The sequence below is a fragment of the Danio aesculapii genome, chromosome 19 (genome assembly GCF_903798145.1).
Source record: "Danio aesculapii chromosome 19, fDanAes4.1, whole genome shotgun sequence".
NCBI lineage: Eukaryota > Metazoa > Chordata > Actinopteri > Cypriniformes > Danionidae > Danio > Danio aesculapii.
In genome coordinates this window covers 19555414-19573818 of record NC_079453.1, presented here as the reverse complement: position 1 = coordinate 19573818, position 18405 = coordinate 19555414, and the positions used below count along the sequence as shown (strand labels likewise).

The 18405-nt window shown below is 34.5% G+C and overlaps 1 protein-coding gene across 4 annotated transcripts; it reads right to left on the bottom strand.

Moving 5' to 3' along the window:
• Positions 1-508: 508 nt before the first annotated feature.
• On the bottom strand, positions 509-17674 carry tra2a (transformer 2 alpha homolog). Of its 4 annotated transcripts, none has more exons than XM_056479566.1 (10): positions 17537-17634; positions 16644-16967; positions 16187-16320; positions 11711-11870; positions 10709-10762; positions 9879-10067; positions 6414-6529; positions 6194-6331; positions 1142-1212; positions 509-970 (listed from the first exon to the last, which is right to left on the bottom strand). In XM_056479566.1, exons 3-10 carry the CDS (start codon positions 16267-16269, stop codon positions 960-962), a joined length of 822 nt encoding a protein of 273 aa, XP_056335541.1. In that variant the 5' UTR covers positions 16270-16320; positions 16644-16967; positions 17537-17634; the 3' UTR covers positions 509-959. The 4 variants fall into 4 exon arrangements, with proteins under 4 accessions (XP_056335541.1, XP_056335542.1, XP_056335539.1 ...); XM_056479567.1 differs by having other exon boundaries at positions 16657-16967; XM_056479564.1 differs by lacking the exon at positions 16644-16967 and having other exon boundaries at positions 17537-17674.
• Positions 17675-18405: the final 731 nt, after the last annotated feature.

The following is an 18405-nucleotide window of genomic DNA, read 5'->3' as shown; positions in this document are numbered from 1 at the left end:
TCCCCCTTAAAAGGTCTTCGATTTACTGAAATATTGTGTTGAAAGTTTATGTTGGAAAAAGTGTATGGATACAAGAGTTTGCTTGTTTTTACACAATATTTAAAATATTTTGCTAAGAAATATCTAAAATACTTTATTTTTTAAAAATGAATCATTATTGTACTATTAAATAATATATTTTTTGATAGGGCAAGTAAAAATCTTTTCCATCTGGGCTTTTTGAGAAATCCCTTAGCTTTTAGCGCCTTGAGTCTAAAATTTCATGCATTATGGTCCTAAAAATGTCTTAAATTTGACTGTGTGAATCCTGCAGAAACCCTGTAAAAGTGATTTAACATTAATTACTTCCTAGAAACTGCTTTTGCAAAACTAACATGCTTGTAATTGTCCTGGTTTCTGCCCCTCACCTATGATTTTTAAAATTCAGTGCTTGATTTCTGTACATCATTCACAGCTTTGAAGAACATTCACAAGATCAAACAGCACAAAGAACATCGAAACAAGGCCATTTTATTTGGAGCTTTTTATTTCTTGAAAAAGAAACTAAGCAAAACATTAATCCTGAAAATAAAGTTGTTGTTTTTTGTCTGGTCACAGATAAACTGGGGCAATATCAGCCAGATTTCGCAAAGTACATGATTCTGTCGCACAGACATTCAGCAACTCACACATATTCTTAGTACAGCATACATACGCACTAAAAGATGCATATAAAACATTATATAGGCACACTACCAATAGGAGAAGAAAAAAACAACAACAATCATCACAAATAAAACCCCAAGCTGACAGTATTTATGATCTCCACAAACCTTAAACATACATCCTAGAAAGTCTACAAATTAAGACAGTTATTAAACAAATCAGTATTTAGTACAACAGGTTATATGTACTTCATGTCTTAATAAATGTATAGATTGAGGTGAACAGGCAAGAAGGAGGGAGTCATCAGGATCTTCTTAGTACCGTCCTGCAAAACAAACAAATAAACAAAAATTTAAATACACATTTCTGAGTGCTAACAAGTAAATAGTGTGATTTCATGAGCAATACAAGCTAGAAGCTAGAGCTTATCAAGCCAGGCCTGCATTTGGGTATATGTGGAAAATTCAGATTGCTCAAGGCTTTTAAATCCACTCACGTGGGCTGTATGAGCGAGATCTGGAGCGAGACCTGTAGCGGCTGTAATAGGGGGACGGAGAGCGCCTCCTGCTGGAAAACAAAAGAACAGAATAAGAATCCAGTCACATTTGGACCATTTTGAGGAATGTAAACAAAAACAATGGTCCCAGCGTATTTCTTGTTTTACATTTTTAATTTCTATAGGTTCCAAGAATCCAAAAAGAGCCACATATTTATAAATAATGTCATGATAGCGGTTTTAACATTAAGTTACGATTGAATTGCCTCTTGTTAGTTCTGAAATATTTTGAAAACAAGCAGGAAATGTTGATGGACCAATGACATGACCACATTGAAATGGTCAATTATTTTCGATTGTAATAATTTTCAGACAGTGTTTAACATCTGCAGTTTCACAGATCTAAAAAAACAACAAGTGGAGATTTTCCCCAAATTCAAGTCTTTTTGAATTGTCTGAAATGCTTCACCCCCTACAAAAAAATTGTAGGACTTAGGTAGGATTGTAACAGATTTGCATAACTCCAGTTTCCAACCTACAGTTTTAATTAGCTGCTCCATGAACATCTGCTTTGCTCCACCACCAAACACTGTAGTTTTCACGAAGGCCTCAGAGTTTGGTTTGTGTTGCTGGCATGCGGAGAAGATACTGTTTTCTGTGCAGCAGAAACCAAATCCGATGCTACACGCGGGAACTTCAGTTTGAATTGATACACTTACTGCAGGCTGGTGCAACTGACCAATCAGAAGAGAGAGCAGATCCTGGAACAACCAATCTCAGTGGTCTCATTTACTCATTTATTCAATAAATTTAAAGGGTGGTTTACCTCTTCTGATGAGTCTATGTTGATCTATCTTCATCTATGTTGATCCATAATAATAATTCATACATAATCCCTACCCCTAAACCCAACCCGTAGTGTAAATTATTCCTAAAACCAGGGTGGAATAATAGTTGAATAATAATTATGTAGAAGTGCATAACCAACTTAAACTTTAACAGTAAACTTATCCCTTAATACTGATTGGTCGATTGGAACTTTGTTTCAGATTTTACCATGTCATTCTTGGTGAAATCACACTAACCCTTATACAGTTTCAGATCAAAATGGCAAACTTTGTGTTTCGCCTGTGTGTATTTTAGTGACTGAAAATGGATAAATCTAAAAACAGGGGAGTGTAGATTAACAGCAAGTGCAAACAAACATGTACAAAAATGGTGGCTCAAGTGTTTCCTAAAGCTTCATCAGCAAAGTATGGAAAGGCTGCTGGATTATGGGAAAAATCATAATCATGATTATTTTGGTCATAATTATATATATATATATATATATATATATATATATATATATATATATATATATATATATATATATATATATATATATTTCCCAAATTGTGTTTAACAGGAATTTTTCACAGTATTTCCTATAATATTTTTTCTTCTGGAGAAGGGCTTATTTGTTTTATTTCAGCTAGAATAAAAGCAGTTTGTAATATTTTGAGACCTATTTTAAGGTCAATATTATTAGCCCCTTTAAGCTATATATATTTTTGATCGTCTGCAGAAGAAACTACTGTTTTACAATGACTTGCCTAATTAAGACTTTGAATGTCACTTTAAATTGAATACTAGTATCTTGAAAAATAACTAGTAAAATATAATGTACTTTACATAATAGCAAAGATAAAAGATATCAGTTATTAGAAATGAGTTATTAAATCTGTTATGTTTAAAAATAGGTTGAAAATGAATTTTTGCATTAAACAGAAATTGGGGGGAAAGGGTGGCTAATAATTCTGCCTTCAGCTGTATATATGCAGTTATTTTCCTCCTTGTAAATAAGGAAAGGGAAATAAATACAATAAAATAAAAATATGAAAAAACTGTGCTTTAAGCATCTTCATTGTAAGAAAAAAAACTTCAGCTACAAAAGTCCTTCAGTCAAGAGCAGTGAGGGATTTTCTCCACTTGTTGTTTGATTCATAATAAAAACAGTCAGCAGCAGGATTATTGCGCGCTGTCACTTTAAGAATAGCGTGGTTCTGATATGGTTTCACTTTCACATGTCTTTTGATTCTCAACTTGTTTGTTTATTACACAAATGAGGGTTAATATGAATATTAACTAAACACTGCGCTCTGACACAAATGTGCATGTATTTGACCATTAAAGCGCTCGCATTAAGATAGCGTTAGATGTGTGTGCTCCGCTCGTCTCCGAGGCTAAGCGCGCGCACACACACAGAAGCATGCGGTCTCGTTCGCGCTTTTAAACATGAATGATTTGAATGTTCATCAATGAATGATGCGCATCCCATGCTGCAAACGTTACATTACATGCTTTTAGTAATGTTCACGTGGAACTGAGCTTTGCAGAGCAACAAATATGTATAACTGGAAAGGGGGCGGTATATGATGCAATAATCGTTTATCTCGATTAATGCCTTTTCATAATCGTTAGAAGCCAAAATCAGATTTTTGATTAATTGCACAGCCCTACTTCCTAACACAACTAAAAGCAGACATAAAATCATATAGACAAGCACCGAGCTGCTGATGGCATGTCGTCACTTCTCTAGAGGTAATGTTTACGAGCAAGATGACCGTGCCAAATAATGACCTGGCATACGTAATAGCGTTTTCATCCAAGTGGATGCTGCACACTGGTGGTGGAGTGGAGAGACCCACCTTATGATTAAGTGCTTTAGGTGTATTAGCCATTAGGGCTGTGTGATTTTTTTATTTTAATTTTTTTAAGATAGCGATTTCGATTTGATTTACGATTTATATTCATATTTAAATTCTTATAATTTTTTTTTATATTCAGCAATGAAACACAAATTTTTCTCTAGAGCAAACAGTTCGCCATTTATTATTCCTAGTCATTTCTCCAATAGGCAACTGAATCGGAAGTTCTAAGACAATCGCAAAAATGAGCACACTTCCGCATTTCAAAATGAGGACAATAACACGAATACGAATGATACTTTTGTTTTTATCAAACACTCAGACAATTCCACTTTTAGAACATTTACTTTTAGGGCTGCACGATATTGGAAACGTCTGACTTTGCGTTATTTTGTTTTTCTGCGATAAATATTGCAATACGAATACAGTTTCCCCAGATAACCTGAATGGCTCTATTTGAAAAGTATTTATAATTTAAAATTAATTGGGGTGATATTGTAAGGGGGTGAATGTAATAAACATCTACAAGCATAGATAAATACAACAGTAAACAGTAATTGAGTAATCAACTGTAAATTAATAGTGAATAGTCTTCATAGTATAAGTTACAAATGGTAGTTTTTTTTTTTTTTACGCTTGAATACTTTTAAAATCCTCAAACAGTCACAGGCCTCAAAAACTCCTTTCCAAATCTCCATTGTTTGTGAACTGGCTCCTGTTCAACCAATCCTGATTTAACATTGCAGATCCTGCAATATAAATATTGCGTATGCACACATTGCGACATCGATGCTAAAACAAAATATTGTGCAGCCCTAATTTACTTCATTTTTATTGAGAATACATTGTAATGACATGAGAAGAGAAAAATGAGAAGAGGGAGCTCAACAAAAGATGGACTCGAACCCAGCCAATCATGTATAAGTTAGTTCTCAGTGCTCATTATGTTACTGCCTACACCACTGCAGTAGATATCATGAGTGTTGTTTTTAACCTTGTTTTTAACTTTGTATAAAATTTATGGTCAGACACGCTAATTAAGAAAAAAAAAAAAGATGAAATATCAAATATAAGCTTTTGATAGCTTTTGAAGCTTTTGAGAAAAATTCCATCTTGATTTAGGAATGAATTATTATTACTATTAGAACAAAAATATTTGTACTTTAAATACAAAAACAAACAAAAATAGTGAGAATTAATGAATTATTTAAACACATACTGAAATACTTTGTGAACGCTCACATGGTAATTTGCATTCGAACAGTTACAAATCACCACCTGCTCTCTGATCTTTATGGGACGTTTTATGTGAAAAAGTACAACAAAACAAGGTACTCATACATCTGTGGTAATCTGTGTGTTTTGGTAGAACACAGAAATTGAATTTGCCATCCATATATTTTTCATTAAGAGGTAGTTCACCCAAAAATAAATATTTAGTCACCATTTGCTTTCCCTTCACTTGTTCAAAGCCTGTTTGAGTTTATTGCTTCTGTTGAATGCAAAAGATGATATTTAGAAGAAAGTTGGAACCCGGTAGCCAATGACTTCCATAGTATTTACGTTATGTTCGTCGTTATATATAACTTTTGTGTTCATAAAGCACCCATCATAAATCATAAAGCTTTAAAACCACATGAGTACGTCGAAAATACGTTTTACACTGTTTTAACCTAGGTTTACCTTTTTCATGTGAACAAAGATTGTGTAATTGTGTGTTTATTGGTCAAGTAGAATCAATAAAAGCAGTTAAATCCTCTGCTGGGTTTGATTTCCTGACCGGGTCTCTTCTTTGTGGCTTATTTAGCAGTCTCTGGCCTCAGCTATCTCAGTTTCATTTCTAAGAACCATGCAGCCCTAGAATAAACCTTATGAGAAAATTATAGAGATAGTTCACCCAAAAACTAAAATTAAGGCATTAATTACTCATCCTTATGTTGTTCCAAACCTGTCAGGCCTTTGTTCTTGTTTGGAACACATATTAAGAGCAATAGTCACTCCATAAACAGCAATGGTCACAACGACGTGAAGTCATTATTATTTGTGCATTCTCTTATTATATTTTTTTACTTTTCATTGCTTCATAACATTTATTATTGATCTACTTAGGACACATGATGATGTTTTTGGTACCCGTTAGGACCCGAGCTGTCTGTGGAGAGTGAGAGCACTTGAATTCCATGCAACATATATTAATTTGTGTTCCAAAGATAAAGGTCAAGGTTTTTGAAGACATGAAGGTGAGAAATTAATGACAGAATAAAAAATGTGTGAATTAACCCTGTGAAGTGTTACACTTTAAACTTTAAATTGGCACAATAGGAGCTTTTTAAATTACATTGACATACACTATTCCAATTACCTGTATCTGTAGTCATACTCGTCATATCCACGATCATAGCCGCGATCATAGCCACGATCATAATACGAGTCTCGTCTCCGACCACCACCGCTGCTGCTGCTGCCGCCGCCGCCGCCGCCACCACCACCACCTCCATTACTGAAACAGTCACATTTGAAGTGTCATTAAAATATCACCCTTATTAGTAGCCTTCTTCTTTTGAGTGTTTCAGAACACTCACTGTGTGGGTCGACCCATGTAGATGCCTGGTGTGGGTGTGTGTGGACGTTTAGTGATGGAATAATCCACCCTGATGCGTCTTCCATCCAGTTCCATGCCATTAGCCCGCTCCATTGCCTAAGGTGAGGGGAAAATGTGTTTTTAGACAGGAGATATGCTCACATTGCATGTCATAACATTTGAGTACTCAGTGACGATCTGAAAACAATATCAAGGTAAACCAGGTTTGGAAGATTAAACAAAGTTTGAAAAACTTTTCCTTGTGTAATTGCACATCGGTATACAGGGTTTCTGCAGATATCAATGTCAAATTTAAGACTTTTTAAGACCATTAAGTATTAAATTTAAGACCTATATCACAATATCAAAAACACGCATACACAAAGAGAAAATGCAAAAAAAAAAAAAAAAATAAATAAATAAAAATTCACAAAATTTGTGGTAAATGTATTCAAATTGAACAGTACTAAAGACAGGTTAGATGCACCACTGAACTACAGAAAAAACAAACAAACAAACATCTCAAGGCTGATTTATACTTTCGGCTGGTTGAAACACATCGCGTACCTCACGAAACGGAAGAGGTTTTTATACTTGACGTGTTCGCCATTGAAATATTCTTTTAAATGACAGGGGGTGGTCAAAAGAAACAGACAGTAAAATCAGACGGGTAAACAGAGAAGTAAAAAGTTTCCGGAACAAGGTTATATCATTAATATCATTGAAGATATTTTAATTAATTGTTTTTTATTTTTTTTTTTATAATTTATTATAATGATTATAAAGATTTTTTATAACCATTCAAGATTTTTTTTTTTAAACCAAACTTTGATGCATCACTTGCCTTTGTTCATATCTCGGACAGTTCTAACTATTACAGTTAAATATCAAATGGCAACATAAAATGGGTTGCTCTACAATTGTATTTTTTATTATGGCAGGAATAAAAGCACAAAAAAAAAAAAAAACTCGCGTGGACGTTTTTTTTTTTTTTTAACCCACTCAACAATTCACACATTACTGTCTGGCTAGTTTCTGTCCTCTACTTATAAGCTAAAAAGGCAATTATGGTCCAACATTCGTGACCATTATCATCCATAAATCCTAGAAATTAGGCATCAGTATATTGTAAACTGATAGGTTCATATATTCGTTTCCATTTATCAAAGAAATAATTTGTTCCTTCATTTTAGTTTTTAACTTGTAAATTGTTTTAAATTCAAAGTTGTAATATATACATCAGTGGAAAACCTACCAATGATGAAAAAACATATTCTGTTATATTAAAACCACCTGGGTCCCCACTTTTGCATGGTCTCTTTTTTGTTTTAACAAACTTATCCCTCAGGTTTTTCCATACATTTACAAAAACTTTCCCATGGCTGTAAAGAATTATTGGTCATCTGGTTCTCCATATGATCACGCATGGACGGATCATAAAGATGTCTGTACAGTCATACCCATTTCAGACAAAATCTCGTCAAAGTGTTTTATATTCAACTCAAATCAAACACGGCACTGCGCGAACTGTTCGATCGAGTCTCAAAACATTTCGTGAGCTCCCCCAGCCGAAATCATGCCAGCCGAAATCGCGCAAACATCCACAAACACAGTGATGACATCACATTCACTGCACGCATGGAGTTCAATACCAGAAAGCTGATTGGCTATTGCATGTTGGTCTCATTTGTAGTTGTAATACCGCAAATTACAATTGGACCAGTTAAATTAAGAACTACAACACCACAAAAACGAAGCAGCAACAACAAAAGAATTTAAATGAGCATTAGATGAAGTGTTACATAGACATCAGAAAAATAAGACCTGTGCAAAAACATTTAAGACCTATAACAGCAAATTTCTGACTTTTTAAGGCCTAAAATTGAGATTTTTAAATTTTAGACTTAAGACCCCGTGGAAAATAAGATATCCAAGAAATATCTTAGGTGTTTTTTGTTCACACAAAGCATGCCAATTTCAACCAAATTGGTTTTGAACATTAAAAGGGATAGTTCACCATAAGTTCTCCCTTCATGTGTTTCCAAACCTGAGTGTTTCTTCTGTTGAACACAAAAAAAGGCATTTTGAAGAAAGCTGAAAACTCGTGACCATTGATTTCCATAGTAGGAAAAACAAACACTATAGAAGTCAATGGTTACAGGTTTACAGCTTTCTTTAAAATAACTTTTTGTTTAACAGAAAAGTTTAAAATAGGTAAAGGGTACAAAAATGACAGCATTTTAGGTTTTGAGAGAACTATCCCTTGAATCCCAATTTCAGGGGGTGGGCATGGGGAGGAATATGTATTTTGAGTTCTGCAGAACAATAATTCCATTTTTGTTGATTTAAAATAAATTTTGGCTTGAAGGGGTGTAACGGATCACGGTTGATCCTTTATTCGTACGGATCACAACCCACGGTTCGGACTCATACATTTTTTACTGGTAGATTAATACTAAATTTGTTAAATAACACTAAAACTTGTGATTTAATACTAAATTATTTAAATAATACTAAAACTTGTGGTAGGTTATTCAGGATGTGGTGGGTTTCATTAAAGGTGTTTTCTGTCACTAATTGTTTAGCCTGCATTAATGTATTGTCTAAGCTGCACGATTAATCATTAAATGATCAGGATTTCAACAATTACACAGCAAATTATAAATAATTTGCAAATGTTTATAAATCCCGCTGCATTCAAATCTAAAAACGCAAAAATCAAGAAAGAGATTCAGTCTTTAGTCTTTTGAGTTGGTTATGAAATTTCAAACAGTCAAATAACACAAGTAGTGGGAAACAGTTTATAGTTTAGATATAACAACTGATGTTTATGTAAAGATTGAAATCACTGTCATATGCATTTAACGATGCTCAAAAATGAAAGTTGTAGGCAGCAATTACATTATTTAACAAAAAGGTGGTGATCAGCTGATTATTTCTTAATTTTATTATTAATTGTATTAAAGGTTCCAAGTTCTGTTTGTTAAAACCAAGTTTCTTTCAGTACTGTTTTTGTAATAATTGGAAAGCAAGTGACATTTGTCTCCTCCCCTTTTCACCTGAATTGAAAAATGCTTCGATCCGTTACTAAAAAGACTGTAATGTGAACCGAACCGTGAGATTTGTGATCCGTTACACCACTATTGGCCTGTAAACCAATTTGTTAAATTTATCAACAGTAATAAATTCAAAAGAATCAAATATTACATTCCCAATATTATTGCATGCAAGTAAGCCTATGAAATATTATGAAACCAGCCTGATTACACAGCTGAAATTTTAACAACTATTCCATTTCTTGAAAACACAAAAAAAAAAACTTGATATTTCTAGATTTTGTATAGCTAACCCTCAATAGGTCAACGTTCGCTAGGTTACAACATACTCCAAAGCTTTCCCAAATGACTCACTAAAACGCTGAGCATGAACTTGTGTTGGCAGGTCATTTCTAGTTAAGGGAACTTACCTCTTTGGCATCATCGATGTGTTCAAAGTATACAAAGGCAAAACCACGAGAGCGCCCTGTTCGCTGATCGTAGACAACATTGACACCGGCTAAAGAGCCGTAACGTGAGAAAACCTCTCTCAGGTCTCGCTCTGTTGTGTACAGACTGAGACCAAACACACCCAGACATGTGTTGGGGTCTGGATTGGCCTGTAAGACAGACAAAGATATGAGCAGAGATATGTGCGCTGGTAACACTGCAACATGACCTTTGACCTTTTCAATTTATCTCGATACCAATATTACCATTAATATAAATATGTAACAATACATTGGTTACATATAAGACAGTCACATTCATCAAAAAAGGTAGACCATAGCAAATATTCAATTATTTAATGCAATGACATTTAATAAATAATGGACGTAATAGAAAGCGGTTTAACATTAATATGAAATAACCAGTCAAGGTTTATTTTTACTCCCCTAAATCAGAGATGTACCATTTTTTTAAAGAAATACTTCATTTCTTTCTCTAGAGGGTGGTAAATCAACATGACTGCTCAATTACTTGAGATTTCTCCAGGCAACTATATTCAATAACCCATGTTTCAGGGATTTGGACGCAAGAACAAACATAACAGCTTTCCGTTCACTAATATACAACTTAAAGCATCACAGTATGAATATGGTCACTGCATGGGCCATCTAAAGAGCTTTCACAGTCACTGCAGAAAGAGATTCTTAAATCTAAAGATCACCAAAAGGACCTCTTAACCCCTCTAAAAGGCAACATGAAGACCTGTTTGGTCTATTGGTTTTTGTTAAAAGATAAAGAAAGCTCCACATACCCTGGCATCACCCTGATTGTGCGAGTCTTTTTTGGAGTCATGGCTGTATGAGCTCTGTTGATGTAATAAGGAATGAAAGAGGTTATTAAAGACAGTCAAGGTCATCCGTGAGCAGCTGTGATGGTGTTGACATGCAATTTGTACAAAGCACAAACATACACAGTCACAACTTTAAACATATCACTTTAAAAAGACAGATAACATGTCCTTGAACTAAAGTTAATTGTGTTGCATTTTAGGAGTAGGCATTATAGTTGTAGATACATACTTAAAATGAACAAAAATGAAAGAAAAAAAACCCTCTTGAATTAGTAACTTCCATGGATCACCCAATGTCGCTCACACCCATGTTGATACAAAATATGCAAGTGGTTCTCAATCTTTTTGATCCCCCATTAGCCCACTCAACTGCTAACTTAATGATTACTTATCACTAAATGCCCTGGCAAATAGTTTTATTTATAAACTTAATTTAATAACACTTATGCGTAAATTGAATTCATAAAATATTGTAGCTGTTTATATGTAATAAAAATAGTGCTGTAAAAAAAATTTTTTTCCAAAGTGTTTGCAAACCAAATGTTATTGCACTTTGCACACATTCCAGTATTTTTAAAATAAGTGTGCAAATACTTTTGAATTGCTTACTGAATTTGGTGCATGATGCGGCCAAATAGCAGGGACAAAATCATGTAGTTAATTGAAATTAATATATTTAATTCTTTTTCAGCACTAGTTAATTTGAATACTTCCATGTCAACCCCTCCTTGGAGTTATGGCTGAGAACCACTTGTGTTATCCAGTTATAAATGTTATTATTTCGAATAAAATGTAACTTTCATAAAAAAATAAGTTAAAACCGCATTTGGGTTTGCAACAAAAGAAATTGGCGAATAAGCAAATGGTCGTTTCATTTTTGAGCAAACTTTACTTTCATATGTAATAGAATTGCTTTAGTACTTGTGACTTCTATGATCTTTGACCCTGACCCATCATACTCACCCGACTGCCAGCATGTTTGCGGCGGTTAGAATTGGGCGATGCGCTCCGGCTCCTTCTGCGTCGGGATTCAGGGCTGTAGGAGCGAGAACGAGACTTTTTCCTGTGGGAGTGGGACCGAGAACGGCTGTAGCGGCGATTGGAATGCCGACGAGAGCGGGACCTAAGAATGTCCAAGAAAAATTGTGTCAGACATGTCAAAACCACCACAAAACACAACCCAAGACATCCTGCTAATGTACGATTTAGGGTTGCACAATATATCATTTACGCATTTGCAGGGTTTGACAATAAGGACTGCACGATGGCCCGGGGCCAGCGTGCGAGACGCTCGGGACAGTATAGAGAATGGTTACTGGCCCGATCGGGCCACTGCTGCCTTGTCACTAAAGTTTAATTGGGCTGCGACTGTTTGTCAATTGCGTGTAAATACAGGGTGCTTTCACACCCAGGCGTTTGTTTCGGAACCTGTCTCGTTTGCCCAGTAAGAGTGGTTTGTCTGGCATATGTGAATCCCGCAATCGCGTGGGATCCGCGCCAAATCAATCGGTCCGAGATCGCCTGAATGAGGTGGTCTCGGCTCGACTGAGCGGATCAATTGTAGTGAGAAAACAAAACAATCCAGCGAACTAACGAACCAGGCTATATCACTGTGTATTATGGTTGTGTAAAAGACATATACGAAGAGAGAATTATGAGCAGGGTGGGATTTCATGTCTAATACGAAAGTGAAAGCATGCTGAAATATTACCTAGTGCTGTTTATCCGTTAGGAAATTTGACCGCAGTTACCATCTGATAATTTTCCTGTATTTTAATCTCATAATATTTTGTATTAGGCCTACTGTTTTGTTCATTTCTGCACCGTCACCTCAAAAGAAAGATCAACAGTGACTACATTTACATGGACATCAGTAATCAAATTATTTGCTTTATTCTAATTAAGACAATAATAAGATTAAGGCGTTTACATGAGTTGCTTTTTGAATGTTTCTTTCATGATCCTGTTTTACATGTTATAGCACATAATTCGATTATCGTCACTGCGTCACCACGCTATCTGCATTTCCTCTGGAGTTTCATGTAATTTCGGGTGTTTCATTATTAATTTGTTGACTTTAACTGCGGTTTGACACTTTCATTCGGGCATGCCCTCTGTGACAAACGAGACATTGCATGTAACTATGAACTGCTGGAAGACTGTTGATTTAATGGAAGTCCATACCGCACACTGAATGGAAGAAAAAAGCCTCCGCATTTCACAATGCAGGTGTCTGTGGTCTGCACTGACTCGGTAGGTGCAAAGAGTGTCAAAAAGCAGTGTGTGTGTGTGTGTGTGTGTGTGTGTGTGTGTGTGTGTGTGTGTGTGTGTGTGTGTGAGATTATCCTGTCGCAAAACGTGGCGAAAAGCCCTACGGTAATAGTTCGATTAAGGCGTTTACATGTCTGTATTTCAGTTCAATAATGCGACTAAAATCAGCATACTCCACATGTCTTAATCGAACTAAAGAGAAATCGAATTATGACCTTAATCTGATCAAATTAATCATAAAAATAAATAAAAATAATAATAAAATATATTTTAAAAAATACAAAAAAAAAAATAATAATAATTTTTGGCTGTTTACATGGTAGACTTTTAATCAGAGTATTGTCATAATCGCATTAAAATCGAATTACTGGTGTCCATGTAAACGTAGTCACTGATCTGCTTCATGGTCTGACTGCAGTCCCAGTGTTGTGACGAGAAATGCACCCCTGCGGTAAAATGCAGGCACCCCTTCTTAGACTTTCATTAACATTCTTAATCTACATTTTAATAAAAATCAAAAGCCATAATTGATTAAAATGTAGGCTAATGATATGATTATAATTTTGATGGATTAAGCAAGAACAAGTGAAATGCAGTTTAAAACTAGGTTTACAAATAAATGAAAAATAAAAATATTGTCTGTAGTATAGACTTATGTAATGAGCCTGTTTCTAAAATTAGGTATTTTGGTGAGTTTTGAACAAACGAAAAACATAAAACTTGTAGTTTTCAACTAAACCAAACATTAAACAACTCACTTTAATTAATCTAATCAGTATTGTATTTAAATTAAATCTATTTATTTAAATGTATATCTTCTGTAAGATAAAGGTTCCATTCATGAAACTCACCTCAGTCACTGTCATTAGTTTTCATAATTTCATTAATTTAAAAAAAATTAAGTTGATATATGCACATTTCAGAGGGGGTGCAATTCACAGCAGGGGTGGATTTCTTGGCACAACACTGGTTCATCTGTTATTTCTCTCTATAATGTGAGCCTATAATGCTTAATTCTTGTTATTTTACTTTTTTTTTTTTCCCCTCTGGCACCCCAGTTGCCGAAATAACAATAACAAATTATATATATATATATATATATATATATATATATATATATATATATATATATATATATATATATATATATATATATATATATATAAATAAAACAATATATATAAATCCTTAGCGTTGAACCCTGATTTGTAATTGGGTATGGATTTTAAGCATTTGGCCACAAGAAACTGTAACATTTGTAGCTTTAAGTAACAGTAATTGTATTTATACAATGAAGACTAGTTTTATTTTAAATTTTAATTATTCAAATTTAAACTAAATTGTTAAAATGATGACTCCTATGAACTAGGGATGGGGAGTTGACTCCAAAAAAGTTGATTCCTCGACTCTTAATGGTCCTAGTACCAGATTGACTCCAGAACAGAGTCTGTTTTTCAAACTCTCCTGAATTAAGCAGTTACATTCTATAGTTATAAAGCTAGTTCTCGAGCACGATGAACACCGAAGGCGCCTGTTTTGAATGCACGTTCACACGTTTTACACTTTTGCTTTTGAATTTCGTGACCACGAGCACTCTAGGCTAATCTAAATAGTGCTGTGGGATGAAGTTTGCTTAAGATGAAGTTTGTTATAAATGAAATATAGTATTTGTGTGTGAATTTGGAGCGGAAAAGATACTATTTGCAGATCGACGTCTTACATTAGCACTGCAGGTAAAATTACAATGTTATGTTATTTGCTGCAGCTATATGCTCTTCTTAAGTTCTTATTTAACCCATGCCATTTTCATGAATTAATAAATAAAACACTAGTCATAATGACAAAAGTAACCAAGTTTTGTTTATTGACAAAATCTGACAATATATGTGGTCGTGGGTTTTTTTAAACGCACTTAATGTTACATCTAACATCTCCTTTTGTAGATAACTAAAAAATAATGATACCAAATGAAATTAGTTTCAAATTTTTTAAATGAAAATATAGCCATGGTTGTGTTTAAAAACAAGTCTGACTCACTCCTTTTCTTCCGGCGTATGACGTCCTATTAACATAACCTTATTGAATCAATGAACAAATCACACAAAACAAATATTGTAAAAGTACTCTAATATGCCATTTGAAAGTACACTTTAAAAAAATAAATAAATAAAAATAAAAAAATCACATTAACAAGAAAGAGCAATACGATATGTTTTGAGGCACAGTTTGTTATGCTGCTTTTATTTTAGGTTTGTTACTGCATGAATTACACTGAAGTTAAACATTTTGTGTGGGTGGTTTAATATTTAACTGGTCATTAAATCAAATTGGCAATGTAGCTATTTTGTTTTTTGATCGGTTGGAGGAGTGTCTGTTGCAGTAAAAAAAAAAAAGAAGAAATAAACAACTGCAGATTTGAGGCATGCCTTGTGTGACTGTCAGCTACTCCAGATTGTTTCGTTCACACGGTAGGCCCAGTATTGAAGTATCAAACATTTATATGAAGAAAATATTTAAACTATTTTGTGGGGGGGGGGGGGGGGGGGCAATGAACCGCTACACTTTTTTTTAATAAACATTTCAATCATAAATTAATGTTTTAACTTTGTCTCCACGATTGCAATGTAATTTTCTAAATTATCTAAACTAGACAATTTAAATATGCTGTTAAAAAGGGAAGGCTGTTAACTATTTTATTTTTGACCCCAGATGATTAAACTGCTGGTTGTCTCACAAGATGAGAACTGCACAGTGAAAAGCTGCAATTGACACAGTAGCATTGTATAAAGCGTGATATGATACAGCGTGTTTAATCCTTGCGCTATTTTAAGAAAATGTAAATGGAGTCGATTCCACCGACTCCAAAAATAGGAGTCGAGATTCGGAGTAGACTGCAAAACACCTGGAACCGAACACTCTGAACTAACAAATAACAAAAATTTACCCTGAACAATAATTAACTAAATGCTGCTTATAGTAGATAAACCCATAAGCAGCATTTTGTTGTTTATCGTTTCTTGATGCAGTCCCCACAAAAAAAAATTCCAATCTATCAAAAATTATAAACTATTTCCAACTATATTGTATTATATCAATATAATGCAGAAACCAGAGTCTCAAACATGTCTGTTTTAATTCCCGATATAGTTCAGAGAAGTTTGAACTGACCTGGACTTGGAGCGTGATCGCGATCTTGAATCAGAACGCTTGGATGCTCTGGAAGGGCTGGGAGAGCCAGACCTGCTTTCCATCTTGGGTTGGGCAGGACTCCCCCGATCCGATTTGGATGCCGAGCGAGATTCCTAACATCACAGCAATGCGTTACAACATTTACAAGACAAACATTAACATAGCTAGCTAACTTACACACTCACACTACATTCACAATAGCAGAAGACCAAACACTCACTTTACTACAGCTGCGGAGGAAAGTGTTAGAATTACTTAAATTATATCATGGAAAAAAGTTAATAACAATACTGATACATTTACAAAGGCTAGCAAGTCATCACGTGTCCTCATGATGCTTGGTCATTAGCCAAATCACCATAGTAAAGCTACAAACATGCAAATGATCACCAAGAAGAGATTAGAAAGACACTTGGAACACAAATTTAGCATTTACTTAGCCTACGGACTCATTCATTCTTCTGTTTTCAGTATACGCTATTCCTTTCTTTCAGGCATTTTATTCTTCGGTCTTCATTTGTTCAGTTTTCATTTTTCCTCTCCTTTTCATTTCTTCACCCCAATCTGAAACCTCTTTTCTTTTTTCTGCTTTAGACACATAACGCAAGCGTGCTTCTATCTGACCGATCTTCCGTTCTTTTTTCCCCTTCCCACTTAACCGTCTGCTCTGTAAACATTTTCTCTGTAAAAGCCTTCTTTTATCTTGAATATTCTTCCACATTCTTGGCCTTAACTCTTCAAATCCTTCACGACCAATAACCTTAATGAAAAAAGAACATTCAGAGCAATTAAGATCAAGGGAAACTTGGGGAAAAATGAATTGAACTCTTCAAATTTCACTAATCCTTGTGAAATACAGATGTTTGTTTGGTTATGGCATGGTATGAGAGAAAGAGGAAAGATGAGAAATGCTGGAAACAGAAACCAAAAGTAATCTGGCTGCTATTGTGTGAATGGCTTACAGATGTATTACTTAAGAGCTTTTATCTCTGTTTCAGTGGATGTATTGCTGTAGGACAAGCAAGTAAACCATCACAACGTTATATAAATACAAGATGGTGAAAACAAATCTCGATATATGCTATTCAAACTAGCAACGTAATAACATTAAAAAACAATGTAAATGACTTATACGATTTAACGTGACTAAATGGTAAATATTTTGCTAACTATCAAACGACAATAATATAAATTGGCAAATCTATCGGCTCAGATACGTTGTAAATAAACAAAAGAAATGGACAGCTAGCTGTTCACTAACCGAGCATTACCGCAAAGAGAAAGAAAGAACATCTGAAGAAACTGCAGAAAGGTTTACGCAACCCTTACCCTCCTCTGGAATTGTTGCTCTTCTGTATCACTCATTGTTTTAAAAATATTAATGACTGGTAAAAAGCGTGGAAATGAAGACGCTCTTCGACGAAGACTTCGGCTTCTAATGTAACTGCAGAAAATGGCCGACAAGCTGAAACGCGCGGTGTACTGTGGGAGGCGAATCAAACTGCGTCATATCCTCCTCAAGGTTTGTAGGTGGATGAGTCCATGCAGCTAGAGTCCATGAAGAAAGAAAGAAAGAGAGAAAGAGAGATAGATAGATAGATAGATAGATAGATAGATAGATAGATAGATAGATAGATAGATAGATAGATAGATAGATAGATAGATAGATAGATAGATAGATAGATAGATAGATAGATAGATAGATAGATAGATAGATAGATAGATAGATAAAGTTACACAGATAGACAGATAAAGTTGCATAGGTAGTTACATAGACAGACAGACGGACAGACAGACAAACAGACAGATAAAGTTACATAGATAGATAGATAGATAGATAGATAGATAGATAGATAGATAGACAGACAGGAAGACAGACACATAGACAGTCAGATAAAGTTACACAGATAGACAGATAAAGTTGCATAGATAGATAGATAGATAGATAGAGCTGCATAGGTAGATAGATAGATAGATAGATAGATAGATAGATAGATAGATAGATAGATAGATAGATAGATAGATATAGATAAAGTTACACAGATATACAGATTAAGTTGCATAGGTAGTTACATAGATAGATAGATAGATAGATAGATAGATAGATAGATAGATAGATAGATAGGTCACATAGGTAGTTACATAGAGACAGACAGACAGACAGATAGATAGATAAGACACATTGATAGAATCTGTTC